The sequence below is a fragment of the Haliotis rubra genome, unplaced genomic scaffold, assembly GCF_003918875.1.
Source record: "Haliotis rubra isolate DU_JTF1 unplaced genomic scaffold, ASM391887v1 Scf100, whole genome shotgun sequence".
NCBI lineage: Eukaryota > Metazoa > Mollusca > Gastropoda > Lepetellida > Haliotidae > Haliotis > Haliotis rubra.
In genome coordinates this window covers 1,715,184-1,740,420 of record NW_025764893.1, presented here as the reverse complement: position 1 = coordinate 1,740,420, position 25,237 = coordinate 1,715,184, and the positions used below count along the sequence as shown (strand labels likewise).

General features: G+C 43.0%; 1 protein-coding gene across 1 annotated transcript in view; it reads right to left on the bottom strand.

Moving 5' to 3' along the window:
* LOC124266766 (LHFPL tetraspan subfamily member 2 protein-like) overlaps positions 1-23,221 on the bottom strand; it is a 39,761-nt gene extending 16,540 nt beyond the window's left edge. Inside the window, exon 1 of the mRNA XM_046701562.1 lies at positions 22,029-23,221. Within this exon, the coding sequence (XP_046557518.1) occupies positions 22,029-22,395 (367 nt within the window). The 5' untranslated portion in view covers positions 22,396-23,221. The remainder of the gene's footprint in view (positions 1-22,028) is intronic.
* Positions 23,222-25,237: the final 2,016 nt, after the last annotated feature.

Here is a 25,237-nt window from a genome sequence, read left to right as displayed (position 1 = left end):
CCGACCCACCTGAACAGTACTGAGCACAACGTATGTCTTCATATCAAGCCTGACTAGTTTTCGTCTACTAAACATGTTTGCGCAGCAGCTTGAAGCGCTTGCCTCTCGTGGAACCGGTTACATGTCAGCTATCATCTGTCCCTGACATGCAATCTAGACATGGTTATGGCCACGATAAACACAATCTCAGACAGGGAATACTGATTCAGACGTATGAAAACAATTTAAAGGCCTACAGGGTGCGGATCTAATGTTCCTATGGTTGAGCACGGAGTAGGGCTTATCTACGGTCTCTCATTCATACTCTCTAACCCCACAGGAATCGTTCACCCCTCTCCCGCCTGACAGTAAGATCTACATTCGTAAGTCTTAATGGAATTTTAAGCATCTCATAAACTTTCTCCACACGATAACCTTACAATGTATTGCGATAACGTTGTGATAAATGCACTAGAATCCAAGTTCGTGTCCTATCTGTTTCCGATCCCAAATTTGTATCCAACCGGGATAAAATCCGTGCGAAATCACATGATGCGCAAGACGTGCTGGGACCGAGACAAGCCGAGATAAAAACGGCAACGGACTGACGAGCCAGTTTGTTTCAACGCAGCGGGTTGTTTTAAAATTACAAAACACAGCCGGAAAAAAACGGCGCGACACAACTGATAATACATGTTTATTCAAACCGCACCGTAGAAGCGAGCCTGTTCGTCTCCTATCAGTAATTGAATGTTTACGATGAGTCTAAAAACAGACACGACTATTAAAACATTTCCTGCATGAAATGGAGTAATTATATCGACACTTTTTATCACGTACATAAAAGTCGCATTATTGAATGATAATTCTGATAGTAAACAGAACCATCATGGTCGACCGAACTTCAGACTGCAGATATATAACCTAAATGGCAAATAAAACTGCAAGATTTCTTGATCTGTGAAGTAATCTTTTACTGACGTACACTTCGTGAAAACACCCTATAGCACTCTGATCAAGGCAAACGATTACTTCACCGGTAGTTTTTTCTATTTCATCAATATCCTGTCAAAGCAACAAACAGTAAACACAGCTTTCGACCCAATAGGCTTGCCGAAAAAAGCGACTCGAGTACACTGTCAGTTCAGGCACGTCCATTTTTCATGGGGTTATAGGGTTAAAAAATAACTCTGTCTGGGAAAGACGAGGCAGATATTTGTGCTCTACTTAGGCAGTAAAAAGTGTCAGATGAAAGCAAGAAATGCTTCTAATGTAAATAAGTGTTCCGTATGTATAACATATCTTGGTGATAGGTAGTCGTTAAAACAAATTACATGTGATGAAGAAAATCTGAAATGGATAAAACAACTTATATCTGATACGAAATTTTGAGTAAATATTTATCGTGTGATAAGTTTAGTTAACTAAGTATTCTGGATTCAGAGAGAAGTGGGCGTGCGTGTGTGCGTGCGTGCGTGCGTGTGCGCGCGCGCGTGTGTGTGTGTGTGTGCGGGGTGAGAGTAAGAGAGAGAGTGAGTGAGTTGGGATTTAGCTTTTAGCAATATTCCAGAAATATCACGGTGGGGGACACCAGAAATGGGCTTCACACATAGGAGAGAGAGATGAGAAAGAAGAAGGAAAAGGGAGAGGAGGTAGGATAGACAGAGGGAGAGAAGGAAGAGAGAGAAAAGAGACATGGATGATGAGTAAGCGAGAGTGGTGAGTGAGTAAGAGATAGAGAGAGAGTGTGAGGTACATCCAGAGAGAAGTGGAGAAACGGGAGATCAGAGAAGGAGGTTGGGAAAGAGATGGAGATGGGAAGCAGAGAGAGCTGAAGAATAAAGTGAGGGAGTGAGTATGGTTTTACGCCGCTTCTAGCAATATTCCAGCAATATCACAGCGGGGGGACACCAGAAATGGGCTTCACACATTGTGACCATGTGGGGAATCGAACCCGGGTCTTCGGCGTGGCGATCGAACGCTTGAACCACTGGGCTAACCCACCAACCCTGAAGAATAAAGGGTCCCACGACACACTGGAATTAGGGGATGAAGCTATCCTGTTTTCTATTTTAGTGTCCCTTTAGCTTGTGATTTAAGACGGTAAATGTTATTGAAATGTTATATAACGCGTTCTATGTATTCATGCGTGTAATCAGCGGTCCTTTGATTTGGTTTTAAGATCGATCGAGATCAGATATCGACCAATCAGAATCTAGTATCCCACAACACGCTGGAATCATCTTTAAAGGTTACTGAACAATTAGTCCAGAATAAAATATTCCTGTATCTCAATATAATACAATCATGCAGATATTGGTGAGTGAGTGTCAATTTAATGTCAAGTTCAAACCCCTTAGGATTCAAACACAGGCTATATCTGTAATGAGCGAACGTTAAAAAGATGGAAGATCAGGCACCAGCTGAGTCGTCTAAATCCCCCACCCGCACCTCCTCCCTTGACCCACCCACCCAAATCACTTCAGCTGTAAAGTTAGACTTGTGTCTGTCCGTTAATATCACCAGCATGCGCAAGTGAATGATTGCTTTCAGAAAGCTCACCAATCCGCCTCTATTCGCACGTCCAGTGCAAGACGACCAACCCAATCTCAGACGCCCCAAGGCCAGGTTTCATCACAATACGAAATCGGACAACAACCTAAACGACAATTGCTATGGATGCCAAAACGGTTAAACGGATTCAATTAACAAACTAAAATTACCATTGATATCCAGCCATACCGACGCCATCAAAACGAAAAGGCCTCTCTCTGTTAGACGACCAAATTACCAAACTTCAGCCTACGTTGTTAAATATATAGGCTGAGACATGTACAAATATAATTAAAACATTTCCTTGCAGAAATAAATGGACAAGCTATTGAGTCACGTATTTGCTTGTCTGCGCCTCGTGGGTATGTACGTCTAGCGTACAGGACACGTACATAGTACGTTCATAGCTGTCTGATATGAAGGCAAGCCATCCGAAATGTGTTGGCTGCCTTATCGCAACACCTGCAAACCTAACCCTTGGACAATACAGAGAAACCCACCCCCTTGCAAATATCCAGTCTCAGTCACAACATTTGTTTAGGCTTCAATACAAGCCCATAGTCTATTTCCTCTTCAAACAAGCGTCGTGTACGTAATACACCGTTCAAACATCCTGTTTGACAATTCACCAATACTATTTACCTAGAGTTAAATCATTACATAATTGCAGAGACGGCAGCCGACGGTGAGGTCCTGGTACCCATGTCCTAGTCATCATTGAAAGGTTTCGTCCTGGCTCTCACCCATGTCCAGCCACGGGCTGATTGTTTACCATCGATCAATTTCCAGTTCCATATCGACCACGGCATTGATGCTGGAAACGTGATCCTTCTGTCAGAAACGATGTATTGATCCAAGTCAGAAGGCTTTCCTGGGTCTAATTGTTGTTCACAGACTTCCGCCGTTCTGCAACATACCTACAGTCCACGCCTGGATAATGCTCCTAGTCCAATTGCTTTAAGTGCCTCAGCAGCCGGCTGGTCTCCTTGTGGTGATGGCGATTTGGTGAGATTCTATATACGCTAATTGTTGTCCGTGATCCTTCACGGGGTCTAATGCATGGGTGGCAGGCAATGGGAAACCGTGAGACAAAGTGACGAAGAAATCTGACCCCCCGATAATCCATCTTTCAATAGCGGCGAAAATACATACATGTCCACTCGCAAATCCGAAAGGTCAGGCCAGTAAGGTTACACGGTGCCGATTGATCTCGACTCACCTGAAAACTCGAGGAATTGGCTGTCGGTAAGTCTGACCATGACGTCAGGCAATGAAACTGGTATTTTGCTGAAGTTCACGTGTCGACATACATGTAGACAGAGAGTGTTGATGGATTCTTCCACCCATTGTATCTACTGGGTGCAGAGACTAACGTGCGAAGAGGCGGGAGGGATGGCTGTTTGGTAAAGTCTGGAAAAGGGCATGTTGGGATCATGGGATCTTGGCGTCTGGAAAGGTTGGGTCTTGAGAAGTTGGGAGTCTGGGCGCCCCGTGAGGGTGTGGAGATGGGTGTCTGGGGATTTCTGGGAGTCAGCGCCCATTGGGATCTGGATGTCTGGAGATGCTAAAGAGAAAGAAAGGGTTGGGTGTTTGGAGTGTCTGGACATTTGGGGTGATGGGGAAGGGAAGCTGGGCGTCTGGAGAATATAAGAAGGCTGGGAGCGCGAAGACGATTTGAGACTGAGGGTTATAGGTATCTGAGGAAGATGGGAGACTGGGGATGATGTGCGTCTGAGGAGGATGGGAGACTGGGGATGATGTGCGTCTGAGGAGGATGGGAGACTGGGGATGATGTGCGTCTGAGGAGGATGGGAGACTGGGGATGATGTGCGTCTGAGGAGGATGGGAGACTGGGGATGATGTGCGTCTGAGGAGGATGGGAGACAGGGGATGATGTGCGTCTGAGGAGGATGGGAGACTGGGGATGATGTGCGTCTGAGGAAGATTGGAGACTGGGGATGATGTGCGTCTGAGGAGGATGGGAGTCTGGGAATGATGTGCGTCTGAGGAGGATGGGAGATTGGGGATGATGTGCGTCTGAGGAGGATGGGAGACTGGGAATGATGTGCGTCTGAGGAGGATGGGAGATTGGGGATGATGTGCGTCTGAGGAGGATGGGAGACTGGGGATGATGTGCGTCTGAGGAAGATTGGAGACTGGGGATGATGTGCGTCTGAGGAGGATGGGAGACTGGGGATGATGTGCGTCTGATGAAGATGGAAGACTGGGGATGATGTGCGTCTGAGGAGGATGGGAGACTGGGAATGATGTGCGTCTGAGGAAGATTGGAGACTGGGGATGATGTGCGTCTGAGGAGGATAGGAGACAGGGGATGATGTGCGTCTGAGGAAGATTGGGGACTGGGGATGATGTGCGTCTGAGGAGGATGGGAGACTGGGAATGATGTGCGTCTGAGGAGGATGGGAGATTGGGGATGATGTGCGTCTGAGGAGGATGGGAGACTGGGAATGATGTGCGTCTGAGGAGGATGGGAGATTGGGGATGATGTGCGTCTGAGGAGGATGGGAGACTGGGGATGATGTGCGTCTGAGGAAGATTGGAGACTGGGGATGATGTGCGTCTGAGGAGGATGGGAGACTGGGGATGATGTGCGTCTGATGAAGATGGAAGACTGGGGATGATGTGCGTCTGAGGAGGATGGGAGACTGGGAATGATGTGCGTCTGAGGAAGATTGGAGACTGGGGATGATGTGCGTCTGAGGAGGATGGGAGACAGGGGATGATGTGCGTCTGAGGAAGGATTGGGTCTGAGACTGGGGATGATGTGCGTCTGAGGAGGATGGGAGACTGGGAATGATGTGCGTCTGAGGACGATTGGAGACTGGGGATGATGTGCGTCTGAGGAGGATGGGAGATTGGGGATGATGTGCGTCTGAGGAGGATGGAGATTTGGGATGATGTGCGTCTGATGAGGATGGAAGACTGGGAATGATGTGCGTCTGAGGAGGATGGGAGACTGGGGATGATGTGCGTCTGAGGAGGATGGGAGACTGGGGATGATGTGCGTCTGAGGAGGATGGGAGACTGGGGATGATGTGCGTCTGAGGAGGATTGGAGACTGGGAATGATGTGCGTCTGAGTAGGACGGGAGACTGATCGTCTGGAGTGGCCAAAAAGTCTGACAGACAGAAGAGTGAGAAGATTTGACAGTCAAGAAAGATATAAATCCCATCCTAAACTGCAGGAGGGAGGGAATCTAAGTCTAAGAAAGCCAGGGTCTTATTGTGGGTTCGAATCCCTTTTTCACCCCAATCATGAATCACCACCAGAAACATATATCCCCCCCCCCCCTCTCAAATATCTACGATATCCGCCCATTTACTTGTTCTTCCACAATAACATTACCACGTAAACTAACTGAACCACTGTTCAAACGGGCGTTAACCGCTCAGGTTAACCATCCAATACGTTTTCTTTCTTCTGGGAGATCACTAGCAAGTGCTCACCATCATACGGTACTTACAGAAACTCCAAATAACTCAGCTTTGTTCCAACCATAAAACGCTTCTTTAAACAGCAAAAAAATATCCATCTTAACGCTGATTAATGTTTGGGTACATATGAGACGTATAGCTGATCTAAAGAAAAGTAGTCCTGGGAGGCTCAGAGCATCTGCTCATTGCCCACGGTCAGGGAAGACCCTCGTTAACCTTTCAAGAACTAATGGCAGACCACACTTCGGTCGACGTGGGCTGACATTTAAAAAAAGCTGCTGTCAGCGTACATACAAAATGCATACAGTTACCATACCCATCTTAATAAGTATGTAACATATACCAGCTGAGAACTGACTGTAAATGCAACTTCAAAAGGAAAATTATACTCCGTAAGGAAATATTTCATTGGACGTAATAAGTAACATGTCTTTGGAAAAGGGCTTAGGAAAACGACTACAGCAAGATGGTCATTGAAGGCCGCGAAGGAAGGCTTATACAAATGGAGGCTAAGAAGCGTTGTCTTTTTTCTTATCTTTAATCTGAAGCTCATTGTAATATCATAGGAAATCGACCTAGCCATTACATCCAGAGTCAACATGTCAAAGCTGGAGGTAGAAAGAATTGTGTAATTGATGAGATCCGGTATGAGTCTACTGGCGACGATGATTAATCAGCGGAAGAAATGTATGAGATAATTATATAAGTGAAATGTATTTCTGAAACGTGCAGCTGAAATGTACAAGCAAAATGTGTAAGCTAAATATGCAGATGAAACGTACATGTGAAATGAGCAAATGAAAAGTACATTTGAAATGTACAACTGAAATATGCAGCTGGCATGTATAGTGACTGTGTACAAGTGAAATGTACAACTGAAATATGCAGCTGACATGTATAGTGACTGTGTACAAGTGAAATGTACAACTGAAATATGCAGCTGGCATGTATAGTGACTGTGTACAAGTGAAATGTACAACTGAAATATGCAGCTGGCATGTATAGTGACTGTGTACAAGTGAAATGTACAACTGAAATATGCAGCTGGCATGTATAGTGACTGTGTACAAGTGAAATGTACAACTGAAATATGCAGCTGGCATGTATAGTGACTGTGTACAAGTGAAATGTACAACTGAAATATGCAGCTGACATGTATAGTGACTGTGTACAAGTGAAATGTACAACTGAAATATGCAGCTGGCATGTATAGTGACTGTGTACAAGTGAAATGTACAACTGAAATATGCAGCTGGCATGTATAGTGACTGTGTACAAGTGAAATGTACAACTGAAATATGCAGCTGGCATGTATAGTGACTGTGTACAAGTGAAATGTACAACTGAAATATGCAGCTGACATGTATAGTGACTGTGTACAAGTGAAATGTACAACTGAAATATGCAGCTGGCATGTATAGTGACTGTGTACAAGTGAAATGTACAACTGAAATATGCAGCTGACATGTATAGTGACTGTGTACAAGTGAAATGTACAACTGAAATATGCAGCTGGCATGTATAGTGACTGTGTACAAGTGAAATGTACAACTGAAATATGCAGCTGGCATGTATAGTACTGTGAAATATGCAGCTTACGTGTATAAGTGAAATGTATCGAAATATGCAGCATACGTATATAAGTGAAATGTACAAGTGAAATGTTCTACTGAAATATGCAGTTGACATGTATAAGTGAAATGTATCAATGAAATGTACAATAGAAGCGTTCCATGGGAAAGTAGAAGTGAAATATACAAGAGACATTTTCCAGTGAAATGTACAAACCAATGTGCACGAAATATGCCAGAAAGAAATATACCTCAAGCCGTGTGAACAAAAGAACTGAACAAGAAGAGTCACGCTTCCAATTTAAATCACTTTCTTGACTCACACAGATCCTTTTGACATTTCGAATTTATTTCTGTCCATCCTCACATCGGCATATTTTATCTTGTCAACGAGTTTCGGACAGTACTTCTTTCTTTGCCTCTTAGCGTTCATTTAATGTAACAGTTCAACTAAAAACCGTAGATTCGTTACCAACTACGGCCTATGAAACGCTACTAATGAGTAGAACCTCATGCTTGAAGCTGTCAAGGGGAGATAATACTTTTTGCTTTGCGTGCATACCGATAAAAATAGCTTTCGAAGTGAAAAGAATTGATTTGAGACTATTTTTCTCCGTTCGAAGACTCGATCTTTACGTCATTAGAACGGTATCAATTACACGATGGTGCGAAAAGTATTTCTACTAAGAGCAGAAAACATTCCGTTCCGTGTTTACGCTTGAGTTATTTATAGAAAGATAGTAAAAACTGAAACCTTGAGGATGACCCGAAAGAAATCTCTATTTGACTGTCTTCTTTCAACAAAAGTTTTCTCGCAGGAACTTGCACAATTACACCCAATTGTCTAATTGTCCACACTTCTCACGCACCAAGCCCTATTCCTCGTCTTTGAACGAAGTTAGATAACACGATCGCAGTCTATCACAACAAATCAAATGATTCTAGTTAAGACGCTTGTCGATGCGAGCTCCATTAGAAATTTCAGATAGCGCTGTATTGTTCTCAGAGCGCCGTGATCACGAAGTATTGTCCATCTTTGTCCCTGTTGTCGATATCCCCGAGGAATCTATTGCCCCCCCTCACGTGTCCCCCGCGTTCTTCTGTTCTGTCACGTACGTCATTAGCTTGCATTGCGACATCCTATCGCACGCAGTGTTTGACACGAGGCAGTGGCAAGGTTACCACGATGCTTGAATCTTAAACATCTTCAGTAAATACGAAACAATGAACATACCAACCGATAACAAATACAGTGATCGCATACAAGTAATACCGTTTCTTGACACAGGTGTAGGGGGGTATCTGAAGACTTTATACGCTAAGCTATTGATATAACTAAGCCTATTTCAAGCCGTTTGTCGTGGTAATCACAAGCAACTGCAGTCAGTGGTCAAACGTAAACAGTCAATACCAACAGTCAATACCGATAATAAATGTAGAGATCACACACAGTTGATTACTATTTTTTGGCACGTCAGTTAAAGGTGAAGTGAGGTGAAATTGGGTTTAACGTCGTGCTTGAGAATATTTCGCTCATATGACGACGTGCATGCGTGTGTATGTGTATGTGTGGCTGCTTGTACTAGCCCAGACTGAAGCTGGTTTTATAGTGCTAGCCCACTGAGATACCATGCCGCAGTGAAGCATGAATACCCAACTCAGACACATTATACTGACTCCGAGCCGACCAGTCTTTGTTGTACCCATTAATGCCGAGCGCCAGACAGGGACCAACAAGTACCATATTTTAACGTCTTTCGGTATGACACGGTCGGGGATGGAACCCGCGACCTTCCGCTCTCCGGGCGGACGCGTCAGTTAAAGGGGTAGTACCTCTAACCAACACTCCATTATTGTTACAAACTGGTCTGTTGTAAAACCGGTTGATCGTAGTAATCTTTAAAAAGAACAGCCTCTATTCAAAAGGGCAAAAGGTAATACCATTGGAGTGTAAGAGGTCGCACTCCAGAAATATGTATTCAAGACGTATTAGCCTAATAGACATATCTGGTGTCTAAATTTCAATGGACGTTATTGACACCAACTGGTCTATTTTGACGTGACGTGTGCCGGAACAGCTAATATTAAAATGTGAATAGGAGATACACACGGATAATGACTATAACATCGCACAATAAAACCTTCGTCCACCTTTCCTTATAAAGACCGCTCCAAGTTGTGGCAGTAGAATAATAGAGATATACCTCTGACAGAAGAAGAATAGAGATATACACTCTGACAATCTGATCTATTGACCTTTGATTCACATCCAGTCACAGCGAAATAGCTGTGAAAGTGAATCTTGAAACCTAGGGCGGCGAGTGAGTATTGTTTTACACCGCATTTTGTAATGCAGGTGAGGTGAGGTGAGGTGAAATTGGGTTTTACGTCGTGCTTGAGAATATTTCGCTCATATGACGACGTGCATGCGTGTGTATGTGTATGTGCGGCTGCTTGTACTAGCCCAGACTTAAGCTGGTTTTATAGTGCTAGCCCACTGAGATACCACGCCGCAGTGAAGCATGAATACCCCACTCAGACACATTATACTGACTCCGAGCCGACCAGTCCTTGTTGTACCCATTAATGCCGAGTAACAAGTACCATATTTTAACGTCTTTTGGTATGACGCGGTCGGGGATCGAACCCGCGACCTTCCGCTCACCGGGCGGACGCTCTAACCACTACACCACAGAGGCGGTCAGTAATGCAGGTCACATCAAGACATGATTTTATAAAATGGCCTGATATTGTGAGTCAAACTAGCATCTTTGTAGTTACACACAGTTGCTGTCGCCACTAGCCTTTATCGCAGTCTTTACAATAATTATTATAATATTATTGCTACAGTATTTAGATCACATCTTGAAGTAGAAGGGAAGCCTTAAGTGACATGATAAAATGTTTTAGTCCAAACTTGAAGTGGAAGGAAGGCCCAACAAACCAAAACATGAGTCTCATTAACCTATTCAGACAATGACCTACTTTTTAGCCGATCCGAATTTTCTCGTGTGAAAGTGAAACTAGACATCACAAACAAATATGGTTACACTGAATTACAATTTTTTGTTTCATAAAAAAAAATTAATTATAAACTTTAATAACATCGTATTTCTATATTTTATAGCGAGGTGTAGGCAACATGACCTAAGACGTCACAGACTGTCCCCGTTTGATAAGGTCATATAATGATTCACAATGCATCTGGCTCATTGGTTACACCTGTTATGCATTTTTTGCGCTAATTCAGTGTAGTTATGCAACGCACAATGTGATTGATATAATATCAATTCCGTACCAGACCGCCAAACTTTTCTAGCGGCAGAGCCTCGTTTTGAGATTTCCACGATTTCCAGGTTTCCGTTTGTCTGAGCTCGCTGTACGACAAAGCACGCTGTACGACGTGTTTGCAAGGACTAGAAGGGGCGTAGTGTTGCAATATACAAGTACTCAGATCTATCAGTGATTAATATTTATGCATCCAGTTAAATGAATTGGTCTCAAAATTCTGGACTGGTTATTGTACTAAGTTGCGCAATACGACAGAACCCAGTCATCAGGAAACGAGACTGTTGTGTCATCAATGTTTTCACTTGAGTGACATAATACGATGTTTTAGTCCCAGCCTGAAGTGGAAGGGGAACCCAAAGTGACATGATACAAACACACATAAGGGGTCTGACAAACAAGGGAGGCAAATCTGCCTCTGATGAGTTTAGCCAGTTGTGCCTCTTTTACTCACAGAGGAGTAACACATTCGAACAGTGAATTTCTGTTCATGTGAATAGTAAATTTCTGTTGATTTGAATAGTGAATTTCGGTGACTAATGCATTTCTGTTTATATAATGAACTGAGACTTGATGTGAATAATACACTTCTGTTGATGTCAATGTGTTAGAGCGTGAGTATTTTTTAGGCCACTTTTAGCAATATTCCAGCAACATCACACCCAGGGGACACCAAAATAGGCTTCAAACATTACACACCCATGTGGGGAATCGAACCCGGGTTAAGGCGTGACTAGCGGGCGCTTTAACCACTAGGCTACCCCACTGTCCCTGAGTTTGGGATAAAGTCATACGGATATCGGATACCCAATACACAAATACCGTACATGCCCATTCCATGTCTCCTATGTTTGTACTGGGAATGTGTTTGTATTACTCGATGAACTCATATCCATTAGTGGAAACTTAGAAATGATCAGAACCTGTCAGAGTAGCAGCTTGGAATTGCAAAACGCTTTTAACATAATGCCACTTAAAGCATTTCTATTACTGAAACAAATAGCTGAAAACATGATCGGAATTCTTCCGTCTAAAGGCAGCCACGCATCTATACAACAGAGGTATTAACAGGAACAGGAGGTTGTGTATATTCCACGAGTCTTTTACCAGAGTGTTTCCAGAAATACAAAAACAGACCATATGGCTTCGCAACGTACTATGACTTCTAATGACGTTTAACTGAAGTAAACAGCCTTCTTGTTTGTAATTTATGAACGGTAGCTGAGATTCTCCCTCCGTGTTTTCTGCTGTATAGGTTTAAATAGCTCGGGAAACAAGCATATGTGTTTTCCAATAAGATGAATTGTTGGATCCTTTTCAGTGGTGATCAAGTATTCGTAGCTACTCAAGGTGTTTTAGTGGTGATCAAGTACTTGTGACTATTCAAGGTTTTTCAGTGGTGATCAAGTACTTGTGGCTATTCAAGGTGTTTAGTGTTGGTCAAGTATTCGAAGCTATTTAATGTGTTTTAGTGGTGATCAAGTATTCGTTGCAATTCAAGGTGTTTTAGTGGTGATCAAGTACTTGTGGCTATTCAAGGTGTTTAGTGGTGGTCAAGTATTCGTTGCAATTCAAGGTGTTTTAGTGGTGATCAAGTACTTGTGGCTATTCAAGGTGTTTAGTGGTTGTCAAGTATTCGTTGCAATTCAAGGTGTTTAGTGGTGATCAAGTATTCCTAGCTATTAAAGGTCTTTTAGTGGTGATCAAGTATTCGTAGCTATTTAAAACTGTTTTAGTCGTGATCAAGTATTCGTAGCTGTTCAAAAGTGTTTTAATGATGGTCAAGAATTCGTAGCTATTCAAAGGTGTTTTGGTGGTGATCAAGCATTCGTAGCTATTCAAAAGACAGGGGATTACAGCAATATTCTGTAACGAAGTGAAACTATAGTTTCAGTCACTGTTGCAAACTTGCCCTTAATATATTCATATCGAATCAGTAGCAAAGGTATCACTGTTACACTTTGCATGAAAAGCACAGATGAAGTATGAACATTTACGAGCTTGAATATTTCCCGAGTGTCTTAGGAATGGACCACTGACATATTCCAGCATTACTTAAGAGTGAAGCCACGTTGCGACATGATCTGTTTCCTATAATCATACGCTATATTGAATCCTTGACATTTTGAAAGTGGCTATAAAATAGGACGATCACGATCTGCCAAGCACTACATGAAAACAATACTCTTCTCTCAGATGGGTACATGAAGATGTCAATCAATGCTTGATGATCGCGATTTTCATTGGATTTCCCACAAATCAATACGCGATAAGATTGATATCCTTCAGGGGCTATTCCCCAAACAATGCTTGACGAAAGATAAGACAAAAGCCAACGGGTAAACGTGCTAGAAGGGAAGTCTCTGGTGGTGAATAGTTTACATTCGACCCAAATACATTGTATTAGCTTTTCCTCATTGAGAAGAGATACATTATCAATGACCCGATTAACACAGGCGGGATTGTTGGCGATGATGGTTTCAACTCTATTAAGTCTATAAGTGTCATTAGTCACAGGCGTGAGCGATAAGAACTGCATTAATCCAATCTCGTCCATTGCCATGGTCTGTACAGCGCTCGCAAGTACAATCCCACCCTATCAAACTGGGCTCACGCCAATACGGCCGATCTACATAAATCAATATAGACCTATTGTAGTCCAGTCGTAATCTAGTCTAAGCGTATGGGTACAGTAGTGCTGAAACCAGTCAAAGTTGGGATTGTCGGGATACGAAGGTTCTAAATTGCTGGATTAGGCGATTATCATGTCACGTGGTAAATTAACCGTTAATTGTACGTGATCCGGCGTTGGTAGTCATTGTAGTTTAACATTATTTTGACATAAAAACTGTATACTAAGATATTCGGTGTCAGTATCAATGTGAGGGCCGGTGGGGTAGCCTAGTGGTTAAAGCGTTCGCTCGTCAGGCCAAAGACCCGGGTTCGTTTCCCCACATGGGAACAATGTGTGAAGCCCATTTCTGGTGTCCCCCCGCCGTGATATTGCTGGAATATTGCTAAAACGACGCAAAACCACACTCACTCACTCACGGTGTCAATGACTAGATAGGTTTTTAAATTGAAAAAGTCTTTTTTCTTAAAGTGGTGTGTTAAAGCAAAACTGTTGTTTCGTAAAGTGAGTATGTTGTTTTGCCGCTTTCAGCAATATTCCAGCAATATCACGCAGGGGCACCAGAAATGGGCTTCACACTTTGAGCCGAATCGAACCAGAGTCTTCTTCGTCACTTGAGAAAGCTTTAACCACTTGGCTTCCCCATCGTTTCGCAAAGAACACGTGAATATATTGTAGATGGCTTTTGATTATATTGGGTTTAAATGAAGAAAAAAAGACACCAGGATTCGCAAAATGTTCCTTTGTGATTGGATTGAGTGGTCAGGAATGGAGGCTGGTCGGTTCCGGGTCATCGTAACCCAGACTGCCTGGGACGTTGCTCATAATGTTAACCACTGGTTTTGTCTTGTCCAGACTCAATTATTTCAGGCCACCGCCAAATAGCTGGAATGTTCCTCAGTGCGGCCTTAAACGACACGCTTGCACAAAGATAGATGGCTTCTTCCCTGAGATCGTATCTCCATGCATTCTGTTATAACCTGGACCCATTTGCCGCCATTTCTAAGATTCGGAAGTGACGTCACCACCGCCATCCTCCGATCGTGTACTTCTCTCACTAATGAGCTTGAACTGAACCAGTCTGACTGACTGACTGACTGAGTTTGGTTTTACGCCGCTTTTAGCAATATTCCAGCAACATCACGGCGGGGGACACCAGAAATGGGCTTCACACATTGTACCCATGTGGGGATTCGAACCCGGGTCTTCGGCGTGACGAGCGAACGCTTTAACCACTAGGCTACCCCACCGCCCCTTGAACCAGTCTGAACGCGTTACGTCTACATTATAGATACCAGCCTCATCTGGACGAGCCATCGAGGTTTTGAAACGGTTCATGAGACTGTTGCAAATGACTGCACGGCCTGTCAACAGGTTCGGGAATAGACAGACACCTTCTGCGCCCAGACTGGATCCACCAGTCCTGCGACTTAGCTAACTCATTTAACTGTAACAGGGTACCCGAGGGATATGGATGGATGTTCATGTTATCGACAACTGGTTGGTCTGAGTCAAGTATCAACCGTGTAATACCAATTGTAGAATGGTTGTGGCATCGGGCGAGTTATAGCGTCTGCATTTGATTGATTGATTTTCTTGTTTTACGCCGCACTCAGCAATATTCCAGTTATATGACGGCGGTCTCTAAATTATCGAGTCTGGACCAGACAATCCAGTGATCAACAGCATGAGCACTGATCTACGCAATTGGGACGAGATGACATGTGTCAACCAAGTCAGCGAGCCTGACCACCCAATCCCATTAGCCTCCACTTACAACAAGCATGAGTGGCTGAAGTCCAATGCTAACCCGGATCTTCACGTGTGAACGGCATTGTATGTTTCTGAATATGACAAGCGTTGGTTGATGAAGATCAATTAATTCTAGCCCTGATCTTCACGGGTATGACATATATTTGAATTTCATGAAACTGGTCCTACACAGCATCGAGAGAAACATTTTGATTATTTTACTTTCTGTTTGAAACATATTAAAACCCCATTTGATTGAAGTAGGTCAGGACGATAAATATTATTTCATACAGATGTTTGTTTATTAAATAGGTCATCTGTACACGGATGGGAACATTAGTTCCTTCCTACAGTTCTGCATTGAGTCAAGGATTCATGTTTTTATCTCCTAACGAGTCAGTGATCCCCAAAACTGTTTAAAATATTTATAGTTTTGGGAAAATGAAGTTATGTGCTTTTTCGCGGGATGTTCATCACAAAAACATGAGCTGACTGACAGGCCATCAAACACTTACAATGTACACGATTGTTTATTTCACATCAAGGCGGTCCACACGTGCTGCGATCAGCTGGCAAATGTTTGTTTGGAAATAATAGTTTTTATCCACGGATACAAGTACATCGCAGTGCTGCACGTGCTAATTTTCAGACCACGTGACTGATCAGGAATTTTAGGGTGTTTTTTACATGCACAGTTAACTCGCATAACAAACCTTTCGAGAGGTGTCAAGACATTTTTAATATAAATGCGGAATTTTGATGTGCAAAAAACACGTGACAGGCAAAACGCAGGAGAAATGAAAGAAAATGTTTATAGCTTGTCCACAAACACAGCGGGATTGGTAACACAGGCTCCCCACACCACCAAAACCCTGCACGGAGCTCCTACAACGAGGAAACCGGCAGCAGGGCGAAGTCAGCGGGGACCGTCTCAAGCACACGATACGCGGTTTTCATACCGCCTATCAATGTGTTATCAAGCATTCGGCAGGGCCGATCTCTGTTACGGAAACGGCGAGCGTAAATATACAAGCCGATGATATAAACATACTCGATGTTATCAAACGCACGCATACACAACCTTGGACCGATGATGGTTGTAGAATTTGCCTACGTATCTATATTTCGCTGACGCAAACAAGAGGGGACGTATCAAACCCTGATCAACGGATGTTGAGATGGGTAAACGTTGGAACGGAGGGGGACTTGTGTAAACACTGGCTGTTGCGTTAATAAGCACCTCCGACATTTAGTATATACGATGTTTGACAGATACAGCAAGTATGGGGTCATAAAGATCAACAAGCAACGGATGATTGTCAGATTGAGAACGTAACCAATCGAATACGGTCGACCTTCATGCCGACGTCAAACGTGGCCTTAACCACGCATGAGCGTTGGCGTGAAAGGATGTCGTAACAATACTAGACTATGGCTTAGTCTCTGAATATATATAATTTTGATAGTAACAAACAAGCCCATTTATATTGAAAAGGAGCCCTAGGGAGACCAGAGACTAGGCTTGCTTTCTTTAGGGCTTTAGCACTGCAGAGAGGGCTTGGCAGTAGGGAACGTAATGTGGTTCAGGGACTGTGAGACAGACTATAACAATACTAGTGTTCCTGTTATACAATTATATCAATCAAGGTACATTCCCCGACCGTCGCGTCGAACTAACGGTTGTTTCGAAGCAAAAACCAGGTCCCCGATCCTAAATAAATCCTTACGAATCATCATTTTCGGTTGTGTCGAACATCGGATAACTCGAAGTATTTACGTAAGTCACTTCAACTTCGACACAACGGTGTTTGTATATTATATGGAATGTCAAGATTATGGTATTTCTGTTCTTATTTACGTGTTTGGAACCAAACTGCAATAATTCAAACACGAAATGACGTATGTGTTCTATAACTTACACTAAACAAAGTTTCAAATAGGGAACGGTTTGATTTCTTCGGTGGGCAGTTGAGTAGCTCGGGTGAAGGCGCGTTTGCTCATAGCTTGCATGATACTGGTTCGAACCATCGGTGTCCATCGGCTCCTTACTGCTAATTGAACGTTCCGAATCCTTTCTGCGTTAGCCCCGTTATAATCCAGGGAATAATTTGTATTGCCGTTGCGATATGTTGTGCCTTATAGCATTACGGCGAAGTTATCGGCATTATGTTGAAGTTGTTTAACGCCTCACTCAGCAATGGCGTCGGTCTGAAAATAATCGATTCAGGACTAGACAATACAGTGATCAACAGCATGAGCATCGATCTACGAAACTGGGACACGATGACATGTTTCAACCAAGTCAGCGAGCCTGACCATCCGATCCCGTTAGTCGCCTCTTACGACAAGCACGAAGACCAATTCCATCCCGGATCTTCACGGGTCATCGGCATTATGTGCTTCCGAACAGGTAGCCATGTAAACTTGGTAGAACTGTATTACGTTAGCCTTCTATAGACATTTTCATACAGGACTTAGGTATAGACTTTACATAAGAGAAACACAGGGCGCTATGCAATTCTTAAAGGAATATGTTGTAATATAGTGTACTGCTGACGAGTGTTCAGCACTCAGGAATTCCATTGTGATGCATTGGGTCACGTGTTACTTTATGCCTGGCAGCCTTTTAGTAGGTATCGACGACTGCCTTTAATCCGGGCACCTACGGCACCACTTCCCAGTAGCCCATAACGCTGTTTGATGACTGACATCACAGCATCCCGCCCCAGTCGCAGTGTTCCTATCATCCAGACTATTAAGCTGTCGCAGTACCCTAATAACATAAGCATAAAGTGGATACGAAAGCGATCCAGTTTCCTCTGCAAGTCTTAGAGATACAGCTTATCTGTACGAGACGAAGGATGTTAACATTTCCCATGAACATCTGTAGCTCTGGACCTGACAAAGATAACGCGGTAATATTACTGCTTGAAGCGCACCTACAATGTCTGATCGTGATTATTCTGTGTCAAGGTGTTGCGTGTGAAAATGGATACATCACAGTCGATTATATGTAACCGTCTTTTGACGAGTTCGAGGTCTGAATTCCATTTAACATTAACTCATGCAATTAACTACGGTTATAACGAACTTACAGGAACCACTGATTTTGGTTCGTTATATACGTAGTTCGTTATAAGCAATTTGAATAATATCATAATATACAGCAAGCGATGTGGACATAGAAAAACGGTTCTTTATATCCGTCAATTCGTATTAAGCGTATTCGATATAAACGTAGTTTACTTGATATAAATGTCACTATTGGCATTTTAAGAGAAAGTAAGTGAGCCACTTTTCACAATGATTAAATGCTAGGATGTGCACCAGTATTTCACGATCATGGCAGTGAGAGTATTAGAGCGAGTTCGGAAACTACACAGTAGAAGTTAAAACACAACAACACCCGATGCTTTAACATTTTTTGACCATACTTAACTATCATGACATGAAAGAGCACCCGAGTTCCTCATGTCACAACAGTTCATATATGTTCATCTCGTGACATATTGATTATCGTACTATAAAGAATTGACTGTGCTTTAAGTTATTTTGAGTGGTACATTTAAATTGTGGGAATCGAACCGAGTCTTTAGCCTCAAGACCAGTGAACGCGCAACCACTGTGCTAATTCATCGATACAGTGAAACTTCGTCAGTCCGGACTCCGTTAATCTGACAACATATAAATGCATATGTGGATGCATATACTCGTTAGACTGGACATTGTTCACATGAAAACCCGTCCGGATTTACGAGTTATATTGTATTTCTTCTTGAGTCCATACGAATCATTCTTCCTCATTTGACATGGCAGAAACGGTAAGCGAGAAACACGTAACTGGTATATCTTGACACGAAACACTTATATGCAACGAAAAAAACCGTCTTTATGTCTTTACATGTCCCCCCTAGACAGGAAAGCACTTGATATTACCATTTCCCCACTGACAAGCTAATTAGGGTTACGTTTGTTTATTTACAATACCACATAAACACGTCACGAATTGGCCCAGCTAAGCATCCATACAATGCACACTCTGTTCGTATAATGCATTCCACTGTCATGTCGCTGAACGATTATGGACAAAACGCAGTCGTAACATTCCTCAAGGATGAACAGGCCAAAGAAGCTCCTTCCCCAACGATAAACAATAAGGAGGGTTAATTGCTAGCGTCCTGTTCAAATTGATAGTTTGATTGATTACATGACAGAACGGCAGTGAAAACCAATTCTGCGGCCAATAAAGACCAATTCTCCTGCCATTGCTGCATGTAGAATAGAGTGTGAGCTCTAGAGGAGGTTGTGGAGCTCCACATGGGGTAAGGAGGGTTATGCCAAGCAATACGGGCCACGCATTACTGTCCTAAAGCTCTAATTGACATAAGAGGCTTCATAATACGAGTACATATCGCGCCGTCTTGTTGGGCGACTTTCGTCCCCTACAGCAAGGGGAGCGTTGCCTTACAGCTATCGTGATTCCATACAATGCCCTCGGAGGATTGATGAACGTTACCTCGCTATTAGAGCAGGCTTTTGAATTTACTGACAGTCGTTAAGATGTATAGCTTTGGATTGTACAGTTGGTCAAATGTCAGAATTAATTTGGGGATCTGTTGGCGTAGGGTCAGTACTAGGCAATGAAGGCATATGCAGTTAAACCGGGGCTGTTGCCTGTAACGTGTATACTCCAGAAGCATCGTTTAAAGGAATGATTCAGAGGGTAAGCCAATCAGGTAAGCTGATCTCCGTGATACAGAGCTAACACGGATATATCAGTATATGCAGGTGTAATTCGCGGAAGACAGAGAACCCCTTTAAGTGAAGATAAGGACGGGGGAACCCATTTTCGCACAATCAAAGCCAAAATCAGCTAAGTATAGATTATATATTTTAGATACTATAATACTATACAATAATATAATTGCGGTTATTACAAAAGATCCCCCCTTACCAACTGATGATTCCGGATTGCAATAGGCCACGGCGGCTTAATGGATAGGGTGATCAAGTTCTGTCACTTGGTTGACTGTATATCACCGGACGCCAAGGACTTTGCTCATGATATCAATCACTGGTTTGTCTTGACGTGGCTGACTTGGCCATTTACAGGAAGTCGTAACGAGGTCACAATGGTGCTGTGTGAGACGTTGAAGTAGAGAAGCAATTAAGTGACTTAAGTGAGATTTACAATACTGACTGAGATGAATGGAGTTTGAGTCTACCTCGAGATGAATAATACTTTGTCTTGAATATAGTCAACCCCATCACATGGACCTCGTTCACAATCACACAACAGCGTAACCTCCCTAGTACGGACGTCGTTATTCCAGACCGTTTAATACTATTATCACAGAAACCTATCCATTGTTAAAGGGGCACCACAAACAAGACACGATTCGTCAATCGGGACAGTTGACCGACCAGATTATCATAGTTTTATTGTACCCTCTTCTGACGTATCCCAAAATTAAAATGACCATGGTGATTTAAAAGACCTTGAAAACCCTCGCCAGGCTATACTGGTAGTATACAGTAGTATTCTATGTCCCAACTCCGCGTTACTTTAATGGTCACACGATCAACTACAATAAAACTTCATCTAGCAATTCCTGAACAATATAATTTTCACTCCCGACAATATAAAGAAACTCTGGTTTTCTACAGGTTCTAAAACGCTCGTATCACTGGGGCTCCTGTTCAATAAAAACGTTGCTCTTTGTTTCTTTCAAACAGATACACTATCAGAGACTAAACGGTGTTCTAGAGAGACTCCGGTATCACTGATAGTCATCATTGTCATACATAAAGACTTCATCTCTGGCTAAATGATGACCATTTACAGCTGGACTGAAACAGAAACTTCTTTTCGTCAAGTCCGTGCAATAAACACTCAACGCATCCACTCGGCCTTAGTGCAAAAGAGTATCGCAAAAAAACTCAAACTGTTGCACCGTGTTGCTTGGAAAAACGAGAAGGTTCATGACATGGTTACAAAGAGCGCAAATAATAAAAGTGAGGCAGATTTAAGTCATAAACCTGTGGCATGTCAACACACCGTCACGGTGACTAGACGTCGGTGGAGTATGGTAACACTGTGGATGTCATAATGAGATTTGTAAGGGATTTAGATTTGTCTGCTGTCGTGGATCGGCCCCAGCAGTATGTACGAGTACAGACGGTCTACTGAACACTGACGTTCGTGATTAATTGACGTGGGACAGACGGATATCTACATGAGAAATGACATTCTGGCAACAACATCTGGCGGTGATGATAATCAGACTCTCCATTGTCTTTCTGAAAACCTTACTAATCCGAAACCTGCTATTCTGAAACCTTGTTATGATACTTTTATTATTGTTTTATTGTAAAGGTCTATACATAGTTAAAGGGACATTGCTTCATACCTATATTTGTTAATCCGGAACCTGTTCAATCCGGACTGCTGCGATATTACAGAACTGTGACCAGGACGTTGTTAAACAGAATTTTGTATTCCCGTATTGTATTACGTGACGAAATGAAACAAAATATCTGAAGAACGAACACAGAACTTCTGGGCGATGTATACTGTTAGATCTTGTAAAGTATGTCAATGTAGATTTTACATACACCGAGATCATTACATTTGTCGAAGCGCTGAAGTTTGTTTAAAAGTGACTTATGCTGGATGTATGACTCCAATATCCTCGGTTACAAATTAGTTATAAATTTATAAGCTGAAAAGGGGGTTGTATCTGAAAATAGACATACATGTACTCATTTATAAATTTGAACACTTAACCAGGGTCTTACCTGCAACGGTCTGTAGATAGCCATTGATTAACGCCAAGCGCCTATGTTTGGGTTTGTCCACGCACAACACGAAGACTGTCAACAACGCTGACACACACATAAGAATACACCCCCCTCCGTATAGGATACACGAGGCCTGCCACGCCCCCGCGGGAATCCTACCCAGGGTGGGGTTGCCTCCGTAGCTGATGCACCTGGGGGTGGGGATGAGGATCTCAAGGTTCCTCACACAGTATCTGAACACCCCGAATGAATGGAGTCTATCCGGGTGGGTCACCCAGGCCGGGTAGAAAAAGGTCACTGTACACGTTGAGGCAACGAAAATGGACAAAAGTGACCACAGGATGGACACAGGTGTCAGGGCCATGCTTTGTGGTTGTGATTGAGGCTCATCAGCTTTGGCCTCTGTCTCTTTGGCCTCGGTTGCTTTGGCAACGCACGTGCCCGTGTTGGGGTGTCGTCTGCTCCATGAGCAACTGGCTTTCCACTTGTGGATTTGGTCAGTGATGACATCATCAAACCTCGTCCTCCACGAGGATAATTTCTTTCCGAAATAGGAGGAAGCTGAGAATTTTTTCAGCGCCAGTTTTAGAGATTGTCGACCAACACTTAGAAAACTTAGGAAAATTAATGACACCGGGTTTCAAACTGTTGAACACCTTCCCGTCGTCAGAAGCCCCATAGCCTTTTTTCACCAATGACACATCCTATTCATGCCTCAATTCCGCATGGCTCTCCGATCCTCAAATTTCGGACACTCTCTCAATCCTTTCATTGATTTAATGGTATAATTATAACGTCCACTGTTGCCTCTATCCAACAGGCGTCCCTTGAGATTATCCTCTCATTGAGCCGGCTCTGTCTCCCAGTCCTGTTCTAATGATCAACGGTACCCCTCTCCTTCCGACTGTGAACGACAGCCTATAGAATCCACCGACCAGCTGATTGATGTTCATTCGACATGTACAGGAATTCCCCTGTACTACACTCTCGCAGGCGAACACCAGTTGGCAGTAACCATGTGATCTGGCGCGTGCTGATAAAGTCACGTGATCTCGGACCCTCCCACCAATCACCAGCGTGGTCAGTTCGACAGATCTGTATAGATCTTACTACACAACCTCAACCGCTTACTACAAACCCATTCACTCCCGTTTGCTCCGAGCCGCGCCGAATGACGCTCGGATAACGTGGACTGCAGAGGTCTGAGCTCACAAACTCCACACAGTGTGCTGAGGATTCCCTACATTTCTCCGGCTTAGAACCGTGACTCGTTTTCTGTACGCTGATACGTTAACAAACTACTTCAGTTTTATCGCACGTGCTTGGTACAGGTAATAGTTAACAAACACGTCTTGCATAACTTGTGGTAAGGGAAACCTGTCATTTCCATAACAAGGAATCTGGGTTCGCGATAAGATGGCTTATCTTAATTGTTCTCCAGATCAACTGCATCATAAACGCATTAGCACCAAGCTGCTCTGTTTTCGTTTAGGTCTTAACTCCTCACACCACCATTGTGAATGTGGCTCCTAATGCTCTGTAAGGAGCAACACGTGCGTGTCATCGCTATACTTACTGTTTGATCGTGCAATTGTGCGCCATTGTTGCGTGTTTGGCAAGATTAGCGGGCTGTTACAGAGTCGTTACGTCGTTTTATGATGACCTATAAAACGAATGGAAACAAAAGGCCATTGTCTTAGCTACACATCCTATCCCTCCAATTTAGCTACACCGTAGTTTATTCGAAGAACTTATAAACTTATCAGCTCAGAAAAGAAACCACATTTTATTAACCTCACCAGTGCCAAAAATGCAATTATTCGAATCTTATTGCTTAGTTAAGCCAAAATATGCAACTCAAAAACGCTATTATTTTATTTGAAAACAGTTTAATCTTTTTTCCCACCCAGATCATGTTGTGTGAATAAACTGCACTGTAGTTACGTTTTTACTTCGTTAGATGCTTAAAAACACCGGCCAAGTTTAGATGGTTCGATATAGCCCAGCTGACGGCTGGGTATAGTACGTGCGCGCTACCGCCGAGCCAGTACAGCAATGAACGTCGATCGAGGAACCAGTTGCTTCTCTGACTATGAGACAGGACAATTATTTCAGTTCAAACGCGGTTGATGTAAAACTTGCAGAAATCGTTGGCGAGCGTCTCAGATGGTGAAAATACACTCCATGTCAGAATGAATGAATGAGTAGGCATTTGCAAATATAACTTCATACTTCGGAGGGTGTTAGGAGCCTGATTGTGAATTGTTAGCCTGTTCACCGAAACTGACGTGACTCAAATCACACACAGCTGCCCGGAATACATACTTGTAGCGAAACGTGACTCTTCACCACTGAACATTGAATCACCAGCAGATTACTGCTTTAAAAAATCGCGAGCGTTGTGCAAAAACGGAGCCTGACAAACCGCGCAGAAAAATCCGTAATCCGTTTTATATTTGGAAATACGATCCACCTTTCAATTTAACGAGAAAATCCGCAATCCGTTTTAAATTTTGAAAAGGTTCTACCTTTCAGTTAAAGGAGAAAGTCGAGCCCCTTTTTATATGTTGAAAAGGTATTACCGTTCAGTACAAGGAGGAAATCCGTGTCCGTTTTTGTATTTTGAATAGGCTCTACCATTCAGGTTGACGGGAAAATCCGGACCTGTTAATATTGTTAAAAAGTTCAACTTTTCACACTAACGAGAAAAGCCTTTTATGTGACGAATTAAAGAGCCGTGTATGTGTGTAGGGAACATAACGAAAATCGGGGTTATGGTGAATACGCCCCACAAACCAGGCTGCTTGCGCAATTATTACCTGTCAGTAAAGGTAATTAACTGTGCATACCTGTGTGTCAGAAAGCAATGGCTGGACAGTTTTGATAAGTTCGTACCGTACGTCACCGTGCGAACATGGTAAGTTGTCCGTTCATGTCACAGATCAATGAAAGTAGAAATTTCATATTTCCATCCTCCCTGTAGGGATTTAGTTAGAATAGACCCCAGTAGTCTGCCATCCAGACCATGAAACAAATATACTGACGTTCATAAGAAAGTAGACACCTGGTGTTTGGGGACTATTCCCAATAAAATCATAAATACTTTGCTAGCAATGTTGTAATTGGAACAATATCTGTGGTGTTTTGGAAACACTTGCACAATGTTTGTGACAAGGCAGAATCAAACACTTTTTGAATATTAATGC